General features: G+C 49.7%; 1 protein-coding gene and 1 long non-coding RNA gene across 2 annotated transcripts in view; one reads left to right on the top strand and one right to left on the bottom strand.

The window, feature by feature from the left end:
* LOC118381381 (formin-2-like) overlaps positions 1-21,251 on the top strand; it is a 175,471-nt gene that overhangs the window by 40,161 nt on the left and 114,059 nt on the right. Inside the window, 5 exon segments of the mRNA XM_052516207.1 lie at positions 962-1,118; positions 4,394-4,455; positions 5,875-6,490; positions 7,067-7,171; positions 8,452-8,594. Of these exon segments, the coding sequence (XP_052372167.1) occupies positions 962-1,118; positions 4,394-4,455; positions 5,875-6,490; positions 7,067-7,171; positions 8,452-8,594 (1,083 nt within the window).
* Positions 6,505-6,909, bottom strand: LOC127928809 (uncharacterized). The gene is made up of 3 exons (XR_008132263.1): positions 6,785-6,909; positions 6,659-6,742; positions 6,505-6,622 (listed from the first exon to the last, which is right to left on the bottom strand). It is a non-coding gene; the product is annotated as an uncharacterized LOC127928809 (long non-coding RNA).

Here is a 21,251-nt window from a genome sequence, read left to right as displayed (position 1 = left end):
ATAGTTGTAGGCTTTTGCTTCTAACTTTAATATTCTCTTTAAATTACCTATCCCACTTTTAACAGCACATGACTCAACACTAGTGAGACTCATATCTCCTACAGTTTTTCGAAAAATATGACGTGACTCTCCGCGAATAATTACATGTAGAGGATTGGAGGATAGTTCTGTAATTCAGTGATATTTATTCCCATAGTAATTCATTATGGATCAATAACTAAATAAAGATCAGCATTTTGAAAGTGTTTTTATTATTTGTATTAATGAAAGCATAAAGCATAAACCATTATTAGTTACATTGTTTTAGTTTGAACCTGCAGACTGACACTAAGAACGGGAATGTTTCCTTTTATTAGTGCAATGCCCCTTAAATATTTTGGAGATTGTTTACAAATCAGCAAGAAAAAGGCCATTCTTAAACATGGGGTGAGACATTGTTACTAATTTATTAAAAAAGCCTGTTTGTTATTTAGAATTATTTTTTAGAGGGAGAAATGCATAGTCTTAGACTGTTGCGTCACTCAGGCGCTGTACAACGTGACCGGTCGGGTGTGGCCTACACTACTACAGTAAGATAAATGATCCTAACAAATTATATATAAATAATAAAAACCTTAGTGTAACAACAGTTTTAGTAAGTAATACTGAAGTCGTGCACAATTATCAGTTTCTATTTCGGTTTATGTCGCCCATTCATTATCAGTTAGAGACATAGTAGGACCCAAAAGCATAATCAGTGGTCTAACTCCCCCTTGTGGTGTTCTGGAGCAATGACGTGGTGACGCAGGGTACCGTACTAAATGACAAATTACCTAGAAGTCCCGCGACGTAAGCGCACAACTTTTTAAAGGAGAAACCACTGTTCTATTGTCCCCTAACAGCATAATATCTCCTCTTTTGTCCTCTGTTGTCCCCTTATGCTATTCTCATGTATGTCATATTATCTCCCTCTCTCCCCCAGCAAGACCAGCTGTACACGTGGGCAGCGGTCAGCCAGCCCCCCCACTCCAGGGAACACTTTGAGGGCCGGGCCCCCCTCCCTGGGCACCTGAAGACCCTGTGGCCCCCACCCAGACCTGTGGGAGACGATAGACCAGGCCTCATGTACACCGAGGAGGGTAGGGGCCCTCACCACATCCATATAGATACTATTATACTGTAGAGACTAGATCTGAAACAGCTAACTACTGTAACAGACCAGGTCTCATTACACCGAGGAGGGTAGGGGCCCTCACCACATCCATATAGATACTATTATACTGTAGAGACTAGATCTGAAACAGCTAACTACTGTAACAGACCAGGTCTCATTACACAGTTACACGTTCTACCAAGGTGGGAAGGTGCCCTCATCAAAACAGTTACGAACTTCAGACTGTTGTACTTGTTTTCTCCTTTAACTCTCACTAGCGCTGATTTTGCAGATGGAGTCTAGAAACGTTAACTTCCTTAGCCAGGGCGGGGGCGGGGCTCGTAGCTCGTAGCCTCGTCCCCTTAGCCAGGGCGGGGCTCGCTCGTCCCTTAGCCTCGTCCCTTAGCCAGGGCCAGGGCGGGGAGCTCGTAGCCTCGTCCCTTAGCCAGGGGCGGGGAGCTCGTAGCCTCGGGGGCGGGCTCGTAGCCTCGTCCCTTAGCCAGGGCGGGGAGCCTCGTCCTCGTCCCCCTTAGCCAGGGCGGGGAGCTCGTAGCCTCGTCCCTTAGCCAGGGCCAGGGGAGCTCGTAGCCTCGTCCCTTAGCCAGGGCGGGGAGCTCGTAGCCTCGTCCCTTAGCCAGGGCGGGGAGCTCGTAGCCTCGTCCCTTAGCCATGCGCTACGCTAAATGCTAATAGTATTAGTTAAAACTCAGACGTTCATTAAAATACACATGCAGGGTATTGAATTAAAGCTACACTCGTTGTGAATCCAGGCAACAAGTCAGATTTTTAAAATGCTTTTCGGCGAAAGCATGAGAAGCTATTATCTGATAGCATGTAACACCCCAAAAGACCCGCAGGGGACGTAAACAAAATAATTAGCATAGTCGTCGCTACACAAACCGCACAAATAAAATCTAAAACATTCATTACCTTTGACCATCTTCTTTGTTGGCACTCCTAGATGTCCTATAATCACTATTGGGTCTTTTTTTTTATTAAATCGGTCCATATATAGCCTGGATATCGATCTATGAAGACTGTGTGATAAACGGAAAAAAATAGCGTTTCATAACGTAACGTCATTTTTTAAAATTCAAAAAGTCGACGATAAACTTTCACAAAACACTTCGAAATACTTTTGTAATGCAACTTTAGGTATTAGTACACGTTAATAAGCGATAAAATTCATCAGGAGGCGATGTCAATTCTATAGGTGTCTGTCTCGAAAAAATGTCTTGGAGAGAGCTCGACCAAAACATCCGGTCGGAGACCGGAGGGAATCGATTCCCTTGATTCGGTTAGACCAAGAATCAATTGCGAATCAAATGACAAGACTCTAGACAACGTGTGGAAGCTGTAGGCACTGCAACCTCGGCCTCATTTAATTCGGTTCACTTTGAACAATTTCTTGAAGTCGCGGATGGATATTTATTTCCATTTTCAGTGATCAGATTTTCCTGCGCTTTTCTATGATTTAACCAGTTTTATAAACGTCTGAGTGTTTTCTATCCACACATACTAATCATATGCATATACTATATTCCTGGCCTGAGTAGCAGGGCGCTGAAATGTTGCGCGATTTTTAACAGAATGTTCGAAAAAGTAGAGGGTCGACTTAACAGGTTAATTTAACCCAACCGTGTAGATTTAAGGAAAGGCTTGATTCTAATCTGGATCTCTTCTTTCCTGCTCTGATTCCTTTAGAGGGAGATGAAGGTAAGTTACATTGTGAATGTGTTTCTGCATGGTCATTTAACTCTTTTTGGCCTTGCTCGTCATGTGCTGTCTGTCTGTAGTCCCACATGCTATTGAAAGGGCCAAGGTTGCATAGCAACAACGAGTCAGTGCTTAGGCAGGCAAAAATTGATTGATATTCTGAGCACAGCTTTCCCCTCTCTGACCCCCGACATAGATCCCGTCGTCTTGCCCCCGACAAACATCCCGTCGTCTTTCCCCCCCCCTCCGACAAACATCCGTCGTCTTCCCCCTCCGACAAACATCCCGTCGTCCCCCCTCCGACAAACATCCCGTCGCCCCCCTCCGACAAACATCCCGTCGCCCCCCCTCCGACAAACATCCCGTCGCCCCCTCCGACAAACATCCCGTCGCCCCCCCTCCGACAAACATCCCGTCCCCCCTCCGACAAACATCCCGTCCCCCTCCGACAAACATCCCGTCGTCTTCCCCCCTCCGACAAACATCCCGTCCCCCTCCGACAAACATCCGTCCCCCTCCGACAAACATCCCGTCCCCCTCCGACAAACATCTCGTCTTCCCCCCCCTCCGACAAACATCTCGTCTCCCCCCTCCGACAAACATCTCGTCTCCCCCCTCCGACAAACATCTCGTCTCCCCCCTCCGACAAACATCTCGTCTTCCCCCTCCGACAAACATCCCGTCGTCAACCCCCCCCGACAAACATCCCGTCGTCTTCCCCCCCCGACAAACATCCCGTCGTCTTCCCGTCCCCTCCGACAAACATCTCGTCTTCCCCCCTCCGACAAACATCCCGTCGTCTTCCCCCGACAAACATCCGTCGTCTCCCCCCCCGACAAACATCCCCCCCTCCGACAAACATCCCGTCGCCCCCTCCGACAAACATCCCGTCCCCCTCCGACAAACATCCCGTCCCCCTCCGACAAACATCCCGTCGTCTCCCCCCTCCGACAAACATCCGTCCCCCTCCGACAAACATCTCGTCTTCCCGTCCCCCTCCGACAAACATCTCGCTTCCCCCCCCGACAAACATCTCGTCTTCCCCCCCCTCCGACAAACATCTCGTCTTCCCCCCCCCTCAGACAAACATCCCGTCGTCAACCCCCCGACAAACATCCCGGCGTCTCCCCCAGACAAACATCCCGTCGCCCCCCCAGACAAACATCCCGTCGCCCCCCAGATAAACATCCTGTCTGTCCTTGCTGCGGATTCTAACACCTAAATGGTTGTATTCTGGTAGTGATTAATACCAGTAGAAAGTGGTCTGGTCTAGTTGACCGTGCATGGTTGTGGTTGTATTCTGGTAGTGATTAATACCAGTAGAAAGTGGTCTGGTCTAGTTGACCGTGCATGGTTGTGGTTGTATTCTGGTAGTGATTAAATTAATACCAGTAGAAAGTGGTCTGGTCTAGTTGACTGTGCATGGTTATATTCTGGTAGTGATTAGAACCAGTAGAAAGTGGTCTGGTCTAGTTGACCGTGCATGGTTGTGGTTGTATTCTGGTTGTGATAATATAGAAGTACCCTGTCTCTCTCTTCCTACAGAACACCAGGCAGCCATCTTGGGGCTGAAGAGACATCAGAGGGAAGAAGTCAGCCAACTTCAGGTCAGTCATCCTAGTCTCCCTATCCTCCCTAGTCACCCTATTCTCAGACTAGATTTGCAAAGTACCGGGTAAGATTTCCTAAATCAGTAGGGAATCATCCAACCCTACCTGAGAGGTTATCTATAGGACTGTACAGTCTTTCCCTTTGGAGAGAATAGCATCGTGAATAGCCCTTGCCTCCTTCACCTGATTAACCACAAGGGGGCAGCATCCACTAAGAGTTGTACTAGTTTAGTGGAATTACTCTTAATAGCAGTTGTAAGTGAGGGTCTTGGTGTGTGTGGACCAGTACCTGGCAGACTCTGACCTCTCCCATGTTTATCTCTTATCTGTGTCTCCTAGAGATGCTCCTTGTCGTTGAAGTATTGTCCTTCTGAAAGCCGCCATCTTGTCCCATATGAAGTCATTTAGCTCCTCTACAAGAAGCCCTGCCTCTAACAAGAATACGTTGAATATAACATTGTTCTCCTTCTGGTTATAAAACAGTTAACATATTGCTTTAAAGGTTTATATGAACACTGTTTTCCTCTTGCTCTCTGCCCCCCCTCTTGCTCTCTGCCCCCCTCTTGCTCTCTGCCCCCTCTTGCTCTCTGCCCCCCCCTCTCTTGCTCTCTGCCCCCCCCTCTTGCTCTCTGCCCCCCTCTTGCTCTCTGCCCCCCTCTTGCTCTCTGCCCCCACCTCTTGCTCTCTGCCCCCCACCTCTTGCTCTCTGCCCCCCTCTTGCTCTCTGCCCCCCCTCTTGCTCTCTGCCCCCCTCTTGCTCTCTGCCCCCCTCTTGCTCTCTGCCCCCCTCTTGCTCTCTGCCCCCCCTCTTGCTCTCTGCCCCCCTCTTGCTCTCTGCCCCCCCCTCTTGCTCTCTGCCCCCTCTTGCTCTCTGCCCCCTCTTGCTCTCTGCCCCCTCTTGCTCTCTGCCCCCCCTCTTGCTCTCTGCCCCCCTTGCTCTCTGCCCCCCTCTTGCTCTCTGCCCCCCTCTTGCTCTCTGCCCCCCTCTTGCTCTCTGCCCCCTCTTGCTCTCTGCCCCTCCCTGCTTGCTCTCTGCCCCCCCTCTTGCTCTCTGCCCCTCCCTGCTTGCTCTCTGCCCCTCCCTGCTTGCTCTCTGCCCCCCTGCTTGCTCTCTGGCCCCCTGCTTGCTCTCTGGCCCCCCTGCTTGCTCTCTGGCCCCCTCTCTCGCTCTCTGGCCCCCCTCTCTCGCTCTCTGGCCCCCTCTCTCGCTCTCTGGCCCCTCCTCTCTCGCTCTCTGGCCCCTCCTCTCTCGCTCTCTGGCGCCCCTCTCTCGCTCTCTGGCTCCCCCTCTCTCGCTCTCTGGCTCCCCCTCTCTCGCTCTCTGGCCCCCTCTCTCGCTCTCTGGCTCCCCCTCTCTGGCCCCCTCTCTCTCTGCCCCCCTCTCGCACTCTAACCCCCCCCTCTCTGTCTCTCCAGGAGGAGTCGGTGCTGAAAACAGTGAAGCTGAAAGAGGAGCACGTCAATGTGATCCAGCAGTTAGAACAGACCATTGAAGACCTGCGGACTAAGATAGCTGAGCTGGAGGAACAGCACCCCCTGCTGGACAAAGATATTATTAGCATTAAGGAGCCGGAGGCTGGTGTGGAGGGGGATCTGTACCGGGAGGTCTGTCATGTAGACCTACAGACTGAGGAGAGGATGGTGAAGGAGGTCTGTCATGTAGATCTACAGACTGAGGAGAGGATGGTGAAGGAGGTCTGTCATGTAGATCTACAGACTGAGGAGAGGATGGTGAAGGAGGTCTGTCATGTAGATCTACAGACTGAGGAGAGGATGGTGAAGGAGGTCTGTCATGTAGACCAACAGACTGACTGTCTCCTGAGTTGTCTGGAGGCCAAGTCTGTCCAGACGTCGCCTATGGAGGAAAGCTATAAGTTTAAAGTGCCTTTACCGGACCAGATGCCACCCTTGTTTGTGAAAGAGGCTGGAGGAGAGTCCTCTTTGTCTTCCTCCTGTCCCCTGAAACTCCCCCCAGAACTGGCCCTGTCTCTACCCATACCCTTCTCCCCCAAGGTCGCACCAGCATTTGTCTGTACGTGCCAACAGCAGCCGAGTGGCATTAAACCCCCACCCCCACCTCCACCTCCTTTACCTGGTCACTCCATGGCTCCTCCTCCACCACCACCTCTACCAGGGGGTGCAATGCCTCCACCACCACCTCCACCTCCTCTACCAGGGGGTGCAATGCCTCCACCTCCACCTCCTCTACCAGGGGGTGCAATGCCCCCACCACCTCCTCCACCTCCTCTACCAGGGAGTGCAATGCCCCCACCACCTCCTCCACCTCCTCTACCAGGGGGTGCGATGCCCCAACCACCTCCTCCACCTCCTCTACCAGGGGGTGCAATGCCCCCACCACCTCCTCCACCTCCTCTACCAGGGGGTGCAATGCCCCCACCACCTCCTCCACCTCCTCTACCAGGGGGTGCAATGCCCCCACCACCCCCTCCCTTACCTGGGATGATAGGGATGGGCCCTCCCCCACCCCCTCCACCATTACCTGGGATGGGAGGACCTCCTCCTCCTCCTCCTCCTGGCTGTGGCCCTCCTCCACCATGTGCCCTGGGCTCCCTGGTCCCTCCGTTGCCCATGGGACTGTATGCTCTAGGCATGGCCCAGGAGAAACCTCCCCGGAAAGGAGTGGTGGAGCCCCCCAGACCCATGAAACCTCTCTACTGGACCAGGATACAGCTCAACTCAGCTCAACACAAAAGTAATCAATCAATTAAATGTAGTTAACAAGACATTTTGTTTTATTTCAGCAGTTGTTTCTAAAGCTTTATGCTAAAAAGTTATTATATGATGACAGTTATGCTAGTTACATAAACATCTGGACCTGTATTGACAAAGGCTTTAGAGTAGGAGTGGAGATCTAGGATCAGGTCATAAAGAGTCTCAGTAGGTAGTGGTGATCTAGGATCAGGTCATAGAGTCTCAGTAGGAGTAGTGATCTAGGATCAGGTCATAGAGTCTCAGTAGGAGTGGTGATCTAGGATCAGGTCATAGTCTCAGTAGGAGTGGTGATCTAGGATCAGGTCATAGTCTCAGTAGGAGTGGTGATCTAGGATCAGGTCATAAAGAGTCTCAGTAGGAGTGGTGATCTAGGATCAGGTCATAAAGAGTCTCAGTAGGAGTGGTGATCTAGGATCAGGTCATAAAGAGTCTCAGTAGGAGTGGTGATCTAGGATCAGGTCATAAAGAGTCTCAGTAGGAGTGGTGATCTAGGATCAGGTCATAAAGAGTCTCAGTAGGAGTGGTGATCTGGGATCAGGTCATAAAGAGTCTCAGTGGGAGTGGTGATCTGGGATCAGGACATAAAGAGTCTCAGTAGGAGTGGTGATCTAGGATCAGGTCATAAAGAGTCTTTACCGTTGATGGGGCTAGCTGCTACCGTTGATGGGGCTAGCTGCTACCGTTGATGGGGCTAGCTGCTACTCGTTGATGGGGCTAGCTGCTACTCAGTTGATGGGGCTAGCTGCTAAAGAGTCTCAGTTGATGGGGCTAGCTGCTACCGTTGATGGGGCTAGCTGCTACCGTTGATGGGGCTAGCTGCTACCGTTGATGGGGCTAGCTGCTACCGTTGATGGGGCTAGCTGCTACCGTTGATGGGGCTAGCTGCTACTCGTTGATGGGGCTAGCTGGCTACCGTTGATGGGGCTAGCTGGCTACCGTTGATGGGGCTAGCTGCTACAGTTGATGGGGCTAGCTGCTACTCGTTGATGGGGCTAGCTGCTACTCGTTGATGGGGCTAGCTGGCACCGTTGATGGGGCTAGCTGGCTACCATTGATGGGGCTAGCTGGCTACCGTTGATGGGGCTAGCTGGCTACTGTTGATGGGGCTAGCTGGCTAACTACTACTGTTAGCCAGCCAGATAGCCATGAAGAATAGAGCTTTGTAGGTCTAGCTACCCACAAATAATCTGGAACATTTCTGGGATCTTTGAGTGAGGTTGTGACTGTTGGAACTTTACTAACTCTTCCCTCATCCTAGAGAGGTGAGCACGTCGCTGGTCTGGGACAAGATACAGGAGCCTGATGTGAACTTTGAGGAGTTCGTAGAGCTGTTCTCCAAGACTGCTGTGAAGGAGAAGAAGAAACCCCTGTCAGATACCATCACCAAGTCTAAAGCCAAACAGGTGAGATCAGATACCCTCCCCTATTTACCCCTGTCAGGTCCCAGTGCCCCTGTCCTATCCTCCTGTCCTGTCCCAGTGCCGCCTGTCCTCCTGTCCTGTCCCAGTGCCGCCTGTCCTATCATCCAGTCCTATCCTCCTGTCTAATTGTCCAATCACCCTCATGTTTATGTAGTTCTCCTACATGTCATCCTTCCAGCTGTTCTGTTGTTCTCCTTCAGTTGAACTGTCTGGGTTCTGGGGGTTTCTACTGAACTGGGAATATTCTGGGTTCTGGGCTTTCTACTAACCTGGGAACTGTCTGGAGGGGTTTCTACTGACCTGGGAACTGTCTGGGTGGGCTTCTACTGACCTGGGAACTGTCTGGGGGGTTTCTACTGACCTGGGAACTGTCTGGGGGGTTCTACTGACCTGGGAACTGTCTGGAGGGGTTTCTACTAACCTGGGAACTGTCTGGGGTGGTTTCTACTGACCTGGGAACTGTCTGGGGGTTTCTACTGACCTGGGAATGGTCTGGGGGTTTCTACTGACCTGGGAACGGCCTGGGGGTTTCTACTGACCTGGGAACGGCCTGGGGGGTTTCTACTGACCTGTGAACTGTCTGGGGGAGTTTCTACTGACCTGGGAACTGTCTGGGGTGGTTTCTACTGACCTGGGAACTGTCTGGGGGTTTCTACTGACCTGGGAACTGTCTGGGGGGGTTTCTACTGACCTGGGAACTGTCTGGGGGGTTCTACTGACCTGGGAACTGTCTGGGGGGTTTCTATTGACCTGGGAACTGTCTGGGGTGGTTTCTACTGACCTGGGAACTGTCTGGGGGGTTTCTACTGACCTGGGAACTGTCTGGGGGGGGAGGGGTTTCTACTGACCTGGGAACTGTCTGGGGGGTTCTATTGACCTGGGAACTGTCTGGGGGGTTTCTACTGACCTGGGAACTGTCTGGGGTGGTTTCTACTGACCTGGGAACTGTCTGGGGGGTTTCTACTGACCTCTGAACTGTCTGGGGTGGTTTCTACTGACCTGGGAACTGTCTGGGGGTGGTTTCTACTGACCTGGGAACTGTCTGGGGGTGGTTTCTACTGACCTGGGAACTGTCTGGGGGTGGTTTCTACTGACCTGGGAACGGTCTGGGGTGGTTTCTACTGACCTGGGAACGGTCTGGGGTGGTTTCTACTGACCTGGGAACGGTCTGGGGTGGTTTCTACTGACCTGGGAACTGTCTGGGGGTGGTTTCTACTGACCTGGGAACTGTCTGGGGGTGGTTTCTCCTGACCTGGGAACGGTCTGGGGGTGGTTTCTGGCTGACCTGGGAACGGTCTGGGGGTTTCTACTGACCTGGGAACTGTCTGGGGGCTTCAGTGACCTGGGAACTGTCTGGGGGCTTCAGTGACCTGGGAATGGATGTGATTTAAAGCTCCCTGTCGCTTTAGGCTCAGTTCTCCACTACTAAACATTTGTGCAGAATTACTGACTCTCCTCCTGAAGAGGAAAGTCCTGGCTCAGTCCTGGCTCTGCCTGGCTCGGTCTGAGGATCCGTCCTAATAATAATATAATATATGCCATTTAGCAGACGCTTTTATCCAAAGCCTGGCTTACAGTCATGTGTGCATACATTCTACGTATGGGTGGTCCTGGGCGTTACAAGCGCCATCGAGCTCCCACTCACCTGGCTGGCGTGGCTCGGTCTGAGGATCAAGCGCCAGGATCAGCTCTACCAACTGAGGATCAGTCCTGGCTCGGTCTGAGGATCAGTCTCTGGCTCGGTCTGAGGATCCCTGGCTCTGCGGCTCGGTGAGGATCCCTGGCTCTGGGCTCTGAGGATCAGTCCTGGCTCGGTCTGAGGATCGGTCCTGGCTCTGCGGCTCGGTCTGAGGATCGGTCCTGGCTCTGGGCTCTGAGGATCAGGCTCTGGCTCGGTCTGAGGATCGGTCCTGGCTCTGCGGCTCGGTCGAGGATCGGTCCTGGCTCGGCTGGTCGAGGATCAGTCCTGGCTCGGGCTCCGAGGATCAGTCCTGGCTCTGCGGTCTGAGGATCGGTCTGCGGCTCGGTCTGAGGATCGGTCCTGGCTCTGCGGCTCGGTCCGAGGATCAGTCCTGGCTCTGCGGCTCGGTCTGAGGATCGGTCCTGGCTCTGCGGCTCGGTCCGAGGATCGGTCCTGGCTCTGCGGCTCTCTGCGTCCGAGGATCATCCTGGCTCTGCGGCTCGGCTCTCGCCTGGCTCTGCGGCTCGGTCGAGGATCAGTCCTGGCTCTGCGGCTCGGTCCGGGATCGGTCCTCTCTGCGTCCTGGGATCTCTGCGGCTCGGTCTGAGGATCGGTCCTGGCTCTGCGGCTCGGTCTGAGGCTCGGTCCTGGGTCTGCGGCTCGGTCTGAGGATCCGTCCTGGCTCTGCGGCTCGGTCTGAGGATCAGTCCTTTTGATCAGGGCCCAATGTAAGGGACAGGGTGCCATTGTGGAGGCAGACCATGTAGCCCAGTCTAACCATCTAAACCATGTTCAGATGATGTGATCTGAGCTCCGCAGAGCTTGTTGTTTTGACTGGAGTAGCAGAACGAGGATCTGTCATCAATAAAGAACAAGGCTACAGCTACAGTGAAGCCCACATGGAGACACACACACACACACACACACACACACACCAGTCTGTAGCTTATCTGAGCAGTCCTGGCCTGTATAGTGTGGCTCTGAGGTTCAGTCCCGGCCTGTTGTAGTCTGAGGGTATAGTCTGAGGGTCCCGGCCCGTTGTAGTCTGAGGGGTCCCGGCCCGTTGTAGTCTGAGGGGTCCCGGCCCGTTGTAGTCTGAGGGGTCCCGGCCCGTTGTAGTCTGAGGGGTCCCGGCCCGTTGTAGTCTGAGGGTCCCTGCCCGTTGTAGTCTGAGGGTCCCGACCCGTATAGTCTGAGGGTCCCGACCCGTAAAGTCTGAGGGTCCCGACCCGTTGTAGTCTGAGGGGTCCCGGCCCGTTGTAGTTAGTCTGAGGGTCCCGGCCCGTATAGTCTGAGGGTCCCGGCCCGTATAGTCTGAGGGTCCCGGCCCGTATAGTCTGAGGGTCCCGGCCCGTATAGTCTGAGGGTCCCGGCCCGTATAGTCTGAGGGTCCCGGCCCGTATAGTCTGAGGGTCCCGGCCCGTATAGTCTGAGGGTCCCGGCCCGTATAGTCTGAGGGTCCCGGCCCGTATAGTCTGAGGGTCCCGGCCCGTATAGTCTGAGGGTCCCGGCCCGTATAGTCTGAGGGTCCCGGCCCGTATAGTCTGAGGGTCCCGGCCCGTATAGTCTGAGGGCCCCGGCCCGTATAGTCTGAGGGCCCCGGCCCGTATAGTCTGAGGGCCCCGGCCCGTATAGTCTGAGGGCCCCGGCCCGTATAGTCTGAGGGTCCCGGCCCGTATAGTAGTCTGAGGGTCCCGGCCCGTATAGTCTGAGGGTCCCGGCCCGTTGTAGTCTGAGGGTCCCGGCCCGTATAGTCTGAGGGTCCCGGCCCGTATAGTCTGAGGGTCCCGGCCCATGGCTTGTCTATTTTTATTTCTAACATTAGTCCCAGTTATTAAATATTGCCATTTAAAATACTATTTTCCTGAGCCAATCTTTTCTTATGTCTTTTAAGGATGGAGCCCGTCACTTTTCTCCTAAAGTTGTCTTGTGGTTGGACCTAAATCTGGAGGCTATTTGAATTACCAAATAAAGTGTTTTGGGAATTTTAATGTTGTTTCAGCGATTTGACCTCAAATACTCTGGTAAAGAATCTTTAACTTTGAAGTCGTCCCAGTCCCAAAGAGATTGATTGCAGTTCGCGGTCCGTGTTTAAAACGTCTCCTTATAGATGCTGATTGGAGTAAATGCTATCCTTTATCCCCTGCTAGCTGCCGGAGGTTACCGAGGAAACCATTTCATTTTAATTAACATGTTTTCTTTAGTTTTTAATTCCGGTCGGCGTGCCAGCTATAGGAAGTGTTTCCGTTGGGATTCTATCAACTTGTTTTGCAGTTTTAGTCAGATTTGAAGACCTGTTTTAAGGAACCTGATTTTACGTTAAGAGGAAAAAGGCTGAGGATTAAATGAGGGCTAGATGTTAATGTGATATGTGTGAAATGCCTGCGCTGATGTCATAGGCCAGTTGGCTCAGAGAAAACACAGCAGACACACAGACTGTTTTATATGTAATGCCACTACGATTTGGTTTTATTGAAAAGCCTGATAATATTTACTTTAAATTAATTGACTAAATATGCTGTAATTTATTTTATGGACATATCATGGTAAAAGTTTGAAGAGAATTTTAATTAATCCATTCACTCTGTTTTCAGTGGTTTCATTCACCCCCTCCTTATCATAGTAGGTATAGGTACCACCTATGGTTACCTCATCAATGATCTGATCAAATCATAGTAGGATAGTTACATACACTGTGGTAACTATGGTTACACCTCATCAATGATCTGAGATGAAGCCCCTTCGTTTCCTCTTTCCATTGGTCTAACCCCAGTCTGATGTCACGACTGATGATGTCAGCACCTCTCTAGCTCCTAACTGGCTGTGTGGAATTTAAAGAGACGGTCACTTCTGTTTACTGTGTGTCCCCCCAATTCACATTTGACCGACTGTAATGGTCACAGACGTCAGACCAGGTGTCATTTTCTTTCTTCTTTTAAGCATCGGAGTAAGGGCTGTTCTAGGATCAGGTTCTCCCTGACCAAGTACACCGGGTGGTAGAGCGAGAGAAGGTGACGTACACACGGGTCATGTGTTGACTCTCTGAAGGGGAACGTTTATGTCCGAACGTAATCGACTACTGTTAGATGGAGAATGTTTCCCAGCCGCTGACGCAGGATGCCAGGCTGACCGACGTGGCGCTGAATCGCAGTGGAAAACTGTCCATTGTCTTGAGTTTCTGATCAAAATCAGACAACACAAACTAAAAACAATGTTTTAAATGTTGTTGGTTTTCGGGGGAAACACAGTAAACACACACTGTTCCAGTCTCTGGGCTCTACACAGTAAACACACACTGTTCCAGTCTCTACACAGTAAACACACACTGTTCCAGTCTCTACACAGTAAACACACACTGTTCCAGTCTCTACACAGTAAACACACACTGTTCCAGTCTCTACACAGTAAACACACACTGTTCCAGTCTCTACACAGTAAACACACACTGTTCCAGTCTCTACACAGTAAACACACACTGTAAACACACACACTGTTCCAGTCTCTACACAGTAAACACACACTGTTCCAGTCTCTACACAGTAAACACACACTGTTCCAGTCTCTACACAGTAAACACACACTGTTCCAGTCTCTACACAGTAAACACACACTGTTCCAGTCTCTGCACAGTAAACACACACTGTTCCAGTCTCTGCACAGTAAACACACACTGTTCCAACACACACACACTGTTCCAGTCTCTGGGCTCTACACAGTAAACACACACTGTTCCAGTATCTACACAGTAAACACACACTGTTCCAGTCTCTACACAGTAAACACACACTGTTCCAGTCTCTACACAGTAAACACACACTGTTCCAGTCTCTACACAGTAAACACACACTGTTCCAGTCTCTACACAGTAAACACACACTGTTCCAGTCTCTACACAGTAAACACACACTGTTCCAGTCTCTACACAGTAAACACACACTGTTCCAGTCTCTACACAGTAAACACACACTGTTCCAGTCTCTACACAGTAAACACACACTGTTCCAGTCTCTACACAGTAAACACACACTGTTCCAGGCTCTACACAGTAAACACACACTGTTCCAGGCTCTACACAGTAAACACACACTGTTCCAGGCTCTACACAGTAAACACACACTGTTCCAGGCTCTACACAGTAAACACACACTGTTCCAGTCTCTGGGCTCTACACAGTAAACACACACTGTTCCAGTCTCTACACAGTAAACACACACTGTTCCAGTCTCTGGGCTCTACACAGTAAACACACACTGTTCCAGTCTCTGCACAGTAAACACACACTGTTCCAGTCTCTACACAGTAAACACACACTGTTCCAGTCTCTACACAGTAAACACACACTGTTCCAGTCTCTGGGCTCTACACAGTAAACACACACTGTTCCAGTCTCTGGGCTCTACACAGTAAACACACACTGTTCCAGTCTCTACACAGTAAACACACACTGTTCCAGTCTCTGGGCTCTACACAGTAAACACACACTGTTCCAGTCTCTACACAGTAAACACACTGTTCCAGTCTCTGGGCTCTACACAGTAAACACACACTGTTCCAGTCTCTACACAGTAAACACACACTGTTCCAGTCTCTACACAGTAAACACACACTGTTCCAGGCTCTACACAGTAAACACACACTGTTCCAGGCTCTACACAGTAAACACACACTGTTCCAGGCTCTACACAGTAAACACACACTGTTCCAGTCTCTGGGCTCTACACAGTAAACACACACTGTTCCAGTCTCTGGGCTCTACACAGTAAACACACACTGTTCCAGTCTCTACACAGTAAACACACTGTTCCAGTCTCTGGGCTCTACACAGTAAACACACACTGTTCCAGTCTCTGGGCTCTACACAGTAAACACACACTGTTCCAGTCTCTGGGCTCTACACAGTAAACACACACTGTTCCAGTCTCTACACAGTAAACACACACTGTTCCAGTCTCTACACAGTAAACACACACTGTTCCAGTCTCTACACAGTAAACACACACTGTTCCAGTCTCTACACAGTAAACACACACTGTTCCAGTCTCTACACAGTAAACACACACTGTTCCAGTCTCTACACAGTAAACACACACTGTTCCAGTCTCTACACAGTAAACACACACTGTTCCAGTCTCTACACAGTAAACACACACTGTTCCAGTCTCTACACAGTAAACACACACTGTTCCAGTCTCTACACAGTAAACACACACTGTTCCAGTCTCTACACAGTAAACACACACTGTTCCAGTCTCTACACAGTAAACACACACTGTTCCAGTCTCTACACAGTAAACACACACTGTTCCAGTCTCTACACAGTAAACACACACTGTTCCAGGCTCTACACAGTAAACACACACTGTTCCAGGCTCTACACAGTAAACACACACTGTTCCAGGCTCTACACAGTAAACACACACTGTTCCAGGCTCTACACAGTAAACACACACTGTTCCAGGCTCTACACAGTAAACACACACTGTTCCAGGCTCTACAGTAAACACACACTGTTCCAGGCTCTACACAGTAAACACACACTGTTCCAGGCTCTACACAGTAAACACACACTGTTCCAGGCTCTACACAGTAAACACACACTGTTCCAGGCTCTACACAGTAAACACACACTGTTCCAGGCTCTACACAGTAAACACACACTGTTCAGGCTCTACACAGTAAACACACACTGTTCCAGGCTCTACACAGTAAACACACACACTGTTCCAGGCTCTACACAGTAAACACACACTGTTCCAGGCTCTACACAGTAAACACACACTGTTCCAGTCTCTGGGCTCTGCACAGTAAACACACACTGTTCCAGTCTCTGCACAGTAAACACACACTGTTCCAGTCTCTACACAGTAAACACACACTGTTCCAGTCTCTACACAGTAAACACACACTGTTCCAGTCTCTGGGCTCTGCACAGTAAACACACACTGTTCCAGTCTCTGGGCTCTACACAGTAAACACACACTGTTCCAGTCTCTACACAGTAAACACACACTGTTCCAGTCTCTGGGCTCTACACAGTAAACACACACTGTTCCAGTCTCTACACAGTAAACACACACTGTTCCAGTCTCTACACAGTAAACACACACTGTTCCAGTCTCTACACAGTAAACACACACTGTTCCAGTCTCTACACAGTAAACACACACTGTTCCAGTCTCTGGGCTCTACACAGTAAACACACACTGTTCCAGTCTCTACACAGTAAACACACACACTGTTCCAGTCTCTACACAGTAAACACACACTGTTCCAGTCTCTACACAGTAAACACACACTGTTCCAGTCTCTACACAGTAAACACACACTGTTCCAGTCTCTACACAGTAAACACACACTGTTCCAGGCTCTACACAGTAAACACACACTGTTCAGGCTCTACACAGTAAACACACACTGTTCCAGGCTCTACACAGTAAACACACACTGTTCCAGGCTCTACACAGTAAACACACACTGTTCCAGGCTCTACACAGTAAACACACACTGTTCCAGGCTCTACACAGTAAACACACACTGTTCCAGTCTCTACACAGTAAACACACACTGTTCCAGTCTCTACACAGTAAACACACACTGTTCCAGGCTCTACACAGTAAACACACACTGTTCCAGGCTCTACACAGTAAACACACACTGTTCCAGGCTCTACACAGTAAACACACACTGTTCCAGTCTCTGGGCTCTGCACAGTAAACACACACTGTTCCAGTCTCTACACAGTAAACACACACTGTTCCAGTCTCTACACAGTAAACACACACTGTTCCAGGCTCTACACAGTAAACACACACTGTTCCAGGCTCTACACAGTAAACACACACTGTTCCAGGCTCTACACAGTAAACACACACTGTTCCAGGCTCTACACAGTAAACACACACTGTTCCAGGCTCTACACAGTAAACACACACTGTTCCAGGCTCTACACAGTAAACACACACTGTTCAGGCTCTACACAGTAAACACACACTGTTCCAGGCTCTACACAGTAAACACACACTGTTCCAGGCTCTACACAGTAAACACACACTGTTCAGGCTCTACACAGTAAACACACACTGTTCCAGGCTCTACACAGTAAACACACACTGTTCCAGGCTCTACACAGTAAACACACACTGTTCCAGGCTCTACACAGTAAAACACACACTGTTCCAGGCTCTACACAGTAAACACACACTGTTCCAGGCTCTACACAGTAAACACACACTGTTCCAGGCTCTACACAGTAAACACACACTGTTCCAGGCTCTACACAGTAAACACACACTGTTCCAGGCTCTACACAGTAAACACACACTGTTCCAGGCTCTACACAGTAAACACACACTGTTCCAGGCTCTACACAGTAAACACACACTGTTCCAGGCTCTACACAGTAAACTCTCACACACACACTGTTCCAGGCTCTACACAGTAAACACACACTGTTCCAGGCTCTACACAGTAAACACACACTGTTCCAGGCTCTACACAGTAAACACACACTGTTCCAGGCTCTACACAGTAAACACACACTGTTCCAGGCTCTACACAGTAAACACACACTGTTCCAGGCTCTACACAGTAAACACACACTGTTCCAGGCTCTACACAGTAAACACACACTGTTCCAGGCTCTACACAGTAAACACACACTGTTCCAGGCTCTACAGTAAACACACACTGTTCCAGGCTCTACACAGTAAACACACACTGTTCCAGGCTCTACACAGTAAACACACACTGTTCCAGGCTCTACACAGTAAACACACACTGTTCCAGGCTCTACACAGTAAACACACACTGTTCCAGTCTCTACACAGTAAACACACACTGTTCCAGTCTCTACACAGTAAACACACACTGTTCCAGTCTCTACACAGTAAACACACACTGTTCCAGTCTCTACACAGTAAACACACACTGTTCCAGTCTCTACACAGTAAACACACACTGTTCCAGTCTCTACACAGTAAACACACACTGTTCCAGTCTCTACACAGTAAACACACACTGTTCCAGGCTCTACACAGTAAACACACACTGTTCCAGGCTCTACACAGTAAACACACACTGTTCCAGGCTCTACACAGTAAACACACACTGTTCCAGGCTCTACACAGTAAACACACACTGTTCCAGTCTCTACACAGTAAACACACACTGTTCCAGTCTCTACACAGTAAACACACACACTGTTCCAGTCTCTACACAGTAAACACACACTGTTCCAGTCTCTACACAGTAAACACACACTGTTCCAGTCTCTACACAGTAAACACACACTGTTCCAGTCTCTACACAGTAAACACACACTGTTCCAGTCTCTACACAGTAAACACACACTGTTCCAGTCTCTACACAGTAAACACACACTGTTCCAGTCTCTACACAGTAAACACACACTGTTCCAGTCTCTACACAGTAAACACACACTGTTCCAGTCTCTACACAGTAAACACACACTGTTCCAGTCTCTACACAGTAAACACACACTGTTCCAGTCTCTACACAGTAAACACACACTGTTCCAGTCTCTACACAGTAAACACACACTGTTCCAGGCTCTACACAGTAAACACACTGTTCCAGGCTCTACACAGTAAACACACACTGTTCCAGGCTCTACACAGTAAACACACACTGTTCCAGTCTCTGGGCTCTGCACAGTAAACACACACTGTTCCAGTCTCTGGGCTCTACACAGTAAAACACACTGTTCCAGTCTCTACACAGTAAACACACACTGTTCCAGTCTCTACACAGTAAACACACACTGTTCCAGTCTCTACACAGTAAACACACACTGTTCCAGGCTCTACACAGTAAACACACACTGTTCCAGGCTCTACACAGTAAACACACACTGTTCCAGTCTCTGGGCTCTGCACAGTAAACACACACTGTTCCAGTCTCTACACAGTAAACACACACTGTTCCAGGCTCTACACAGTAAACACACACTGTTCCAGTCTCTACACAGTAAACACACACTGTTCCAGTATCTGGGCTCTACACAGTAAACACACACTGTTCCAGTCTCTGGGCTCTGCACAGTAAACACACACTGTTCCAGTCTCTACACAGTAAACACACACTGTTCCAGTCTCTACACAGTAAACACACACTGTTCCAGTCTCTACACAGTAAACACACACTGTTCCAGTCTCTACACAGTAAACACACACTGTTCCAGTCTCTACACAGTAAACACACACTGTTCCAGTCTCTACACAGTAAACACACACTGTTCCAGTCTCTACACAGTAAACACACACTGTTCCAGTCTCTACACAGTAAACACACACTGTTCCAGTCTCTGGGCTCTACACAGTAAACACACACTGTTCCAGTCTCTACACAGTAAACACACACTGTTCCAGTCTCTGGGCTCTACACAGTAAACACACACTGTTCCAGTCTCTACACAGTAAACACACACTGTTCCAGTCTCTACACAGTAAACACACACTGTTCCAGTCTCTGGGCTCTACACAGTAAACACACACTGTTCCAGTCTCTACACAGTAAACACACACTGTTCCAGGCTCTACACAGTAAACACACACTGTTCCAGGCTCTACACAGTAAACACACACTGTTCCAGGCTCTACACAGTAAACACACACTGTTCCAGGCTCTACACAGTAAACACACACTGTTCCAGGCTCTACACAGTAAACACACACTGTTCCAGTCTCTGGGCTCTACACAGTAAACACACACTGTTCCAGTCTCTACACAGTAAACACACACTGTTCCAGTCTCTACACAGTAAACACACACTGTTCCAGTCTCTGGGCTCTACACAGTAAACACACACTGTTCCAGGCTCTACACAGTAAACACACACTGTTCCAGGCTCTACACAGTAAACACACACTGTTCCAGGCTCTACACAGTAAACACACACTGTTCCAGGCTCTACACAGTAAACACACACTGTTCCAGGCTCTCTACACAGTAAACACACACTGTTCCAGGCTCTACACAGTAAACACACACTGTTCCAGGCTCTACACAGTAAACACACACTGTTCCAGGCTCTACACAGTAAACACACACTGTTCCAGGCTCTACACAGTAAACACACACTGTTCCAGGCTCTACACAGTAAACACACACTGTTCCAGGCTCTACACAGTAAACACACACTGTTCCAGGCTCTACACAGTAAACACACACTGTTCCAGGCTCTACACAGTAAACACACACTGTTCCAGGCTCTACACAGTAAACACACACTGTTCCAGGCTCTACACAGTAAACACACACTGTTCCAGGCTCTACACAGTAAACACACACTGTTCCAGGCTCTACACAGTAAACACACACTGTTCCAGGCTCTACACAGTAAACACACACTGTTCCAGGCTCTACACAGTAAACACACACTGTTCCAGGCTCTACACAGTAAACACACACTGTTCCAGGCTCTACACAGTAAACACACACTGTTCCAGGCTCTACACAGTAAACACACACTGTTCCAGGCTCTACACAGTAAACACACACTGTTCCAGGCTCTACACAGTAAACACACACTGTTCCAGGCTCTACACAGTAAACACACACTGTTCCAGGCTCTACACAGTAAACACACACTGTTCCAGGCTCTACACAGTAAACACACACTGTTCCAGGCTCTACACAGTAAACACACACTGTTCCAGGCTCTACACAGTAAACACACACTGTTCCAGGCTCTACACAGTAAACAGTCTCTCTACACACTGTTCTGTTCAGTCTCTACACAGTAAACACACACTGTTCCAGTCTCTACACAGTAAACACACACTGTTCCAGTCTCTACACAGTAAACACACTGTTCCAGTCTCTACACAGTAAACACACACACTGTTCCAGTCTCTACACAGTAAACACACACTGTTCCAGTCTCTACACAGTAAACACACACTGTTCCAGTCTCTACACAGTAAACACACACTGTTCCA

Source organism: Oncorhynchus keta, unplaced genomic scaffold (assembly GCF_023373465.1).
Source record: "Oncorhynchus keta strain PuntledgeMale-10-30-2019 unplaced genomic scaffold, Oket_V2 Un_scaffold_4116_pilon_pilon, whole genome shotgun sequence".
NCBI lineage: Eukaryota > Metazoa > Chordata > Actinopteri > Salmoniformes > Salmonidae > Oncorhynchus > Oncorhynchus keta.
The sequence above is the reverse complement of the archived record's forward strand: the minus strand, read 5'-3'. Positions and strand labels throughout refer to the sequence as shown.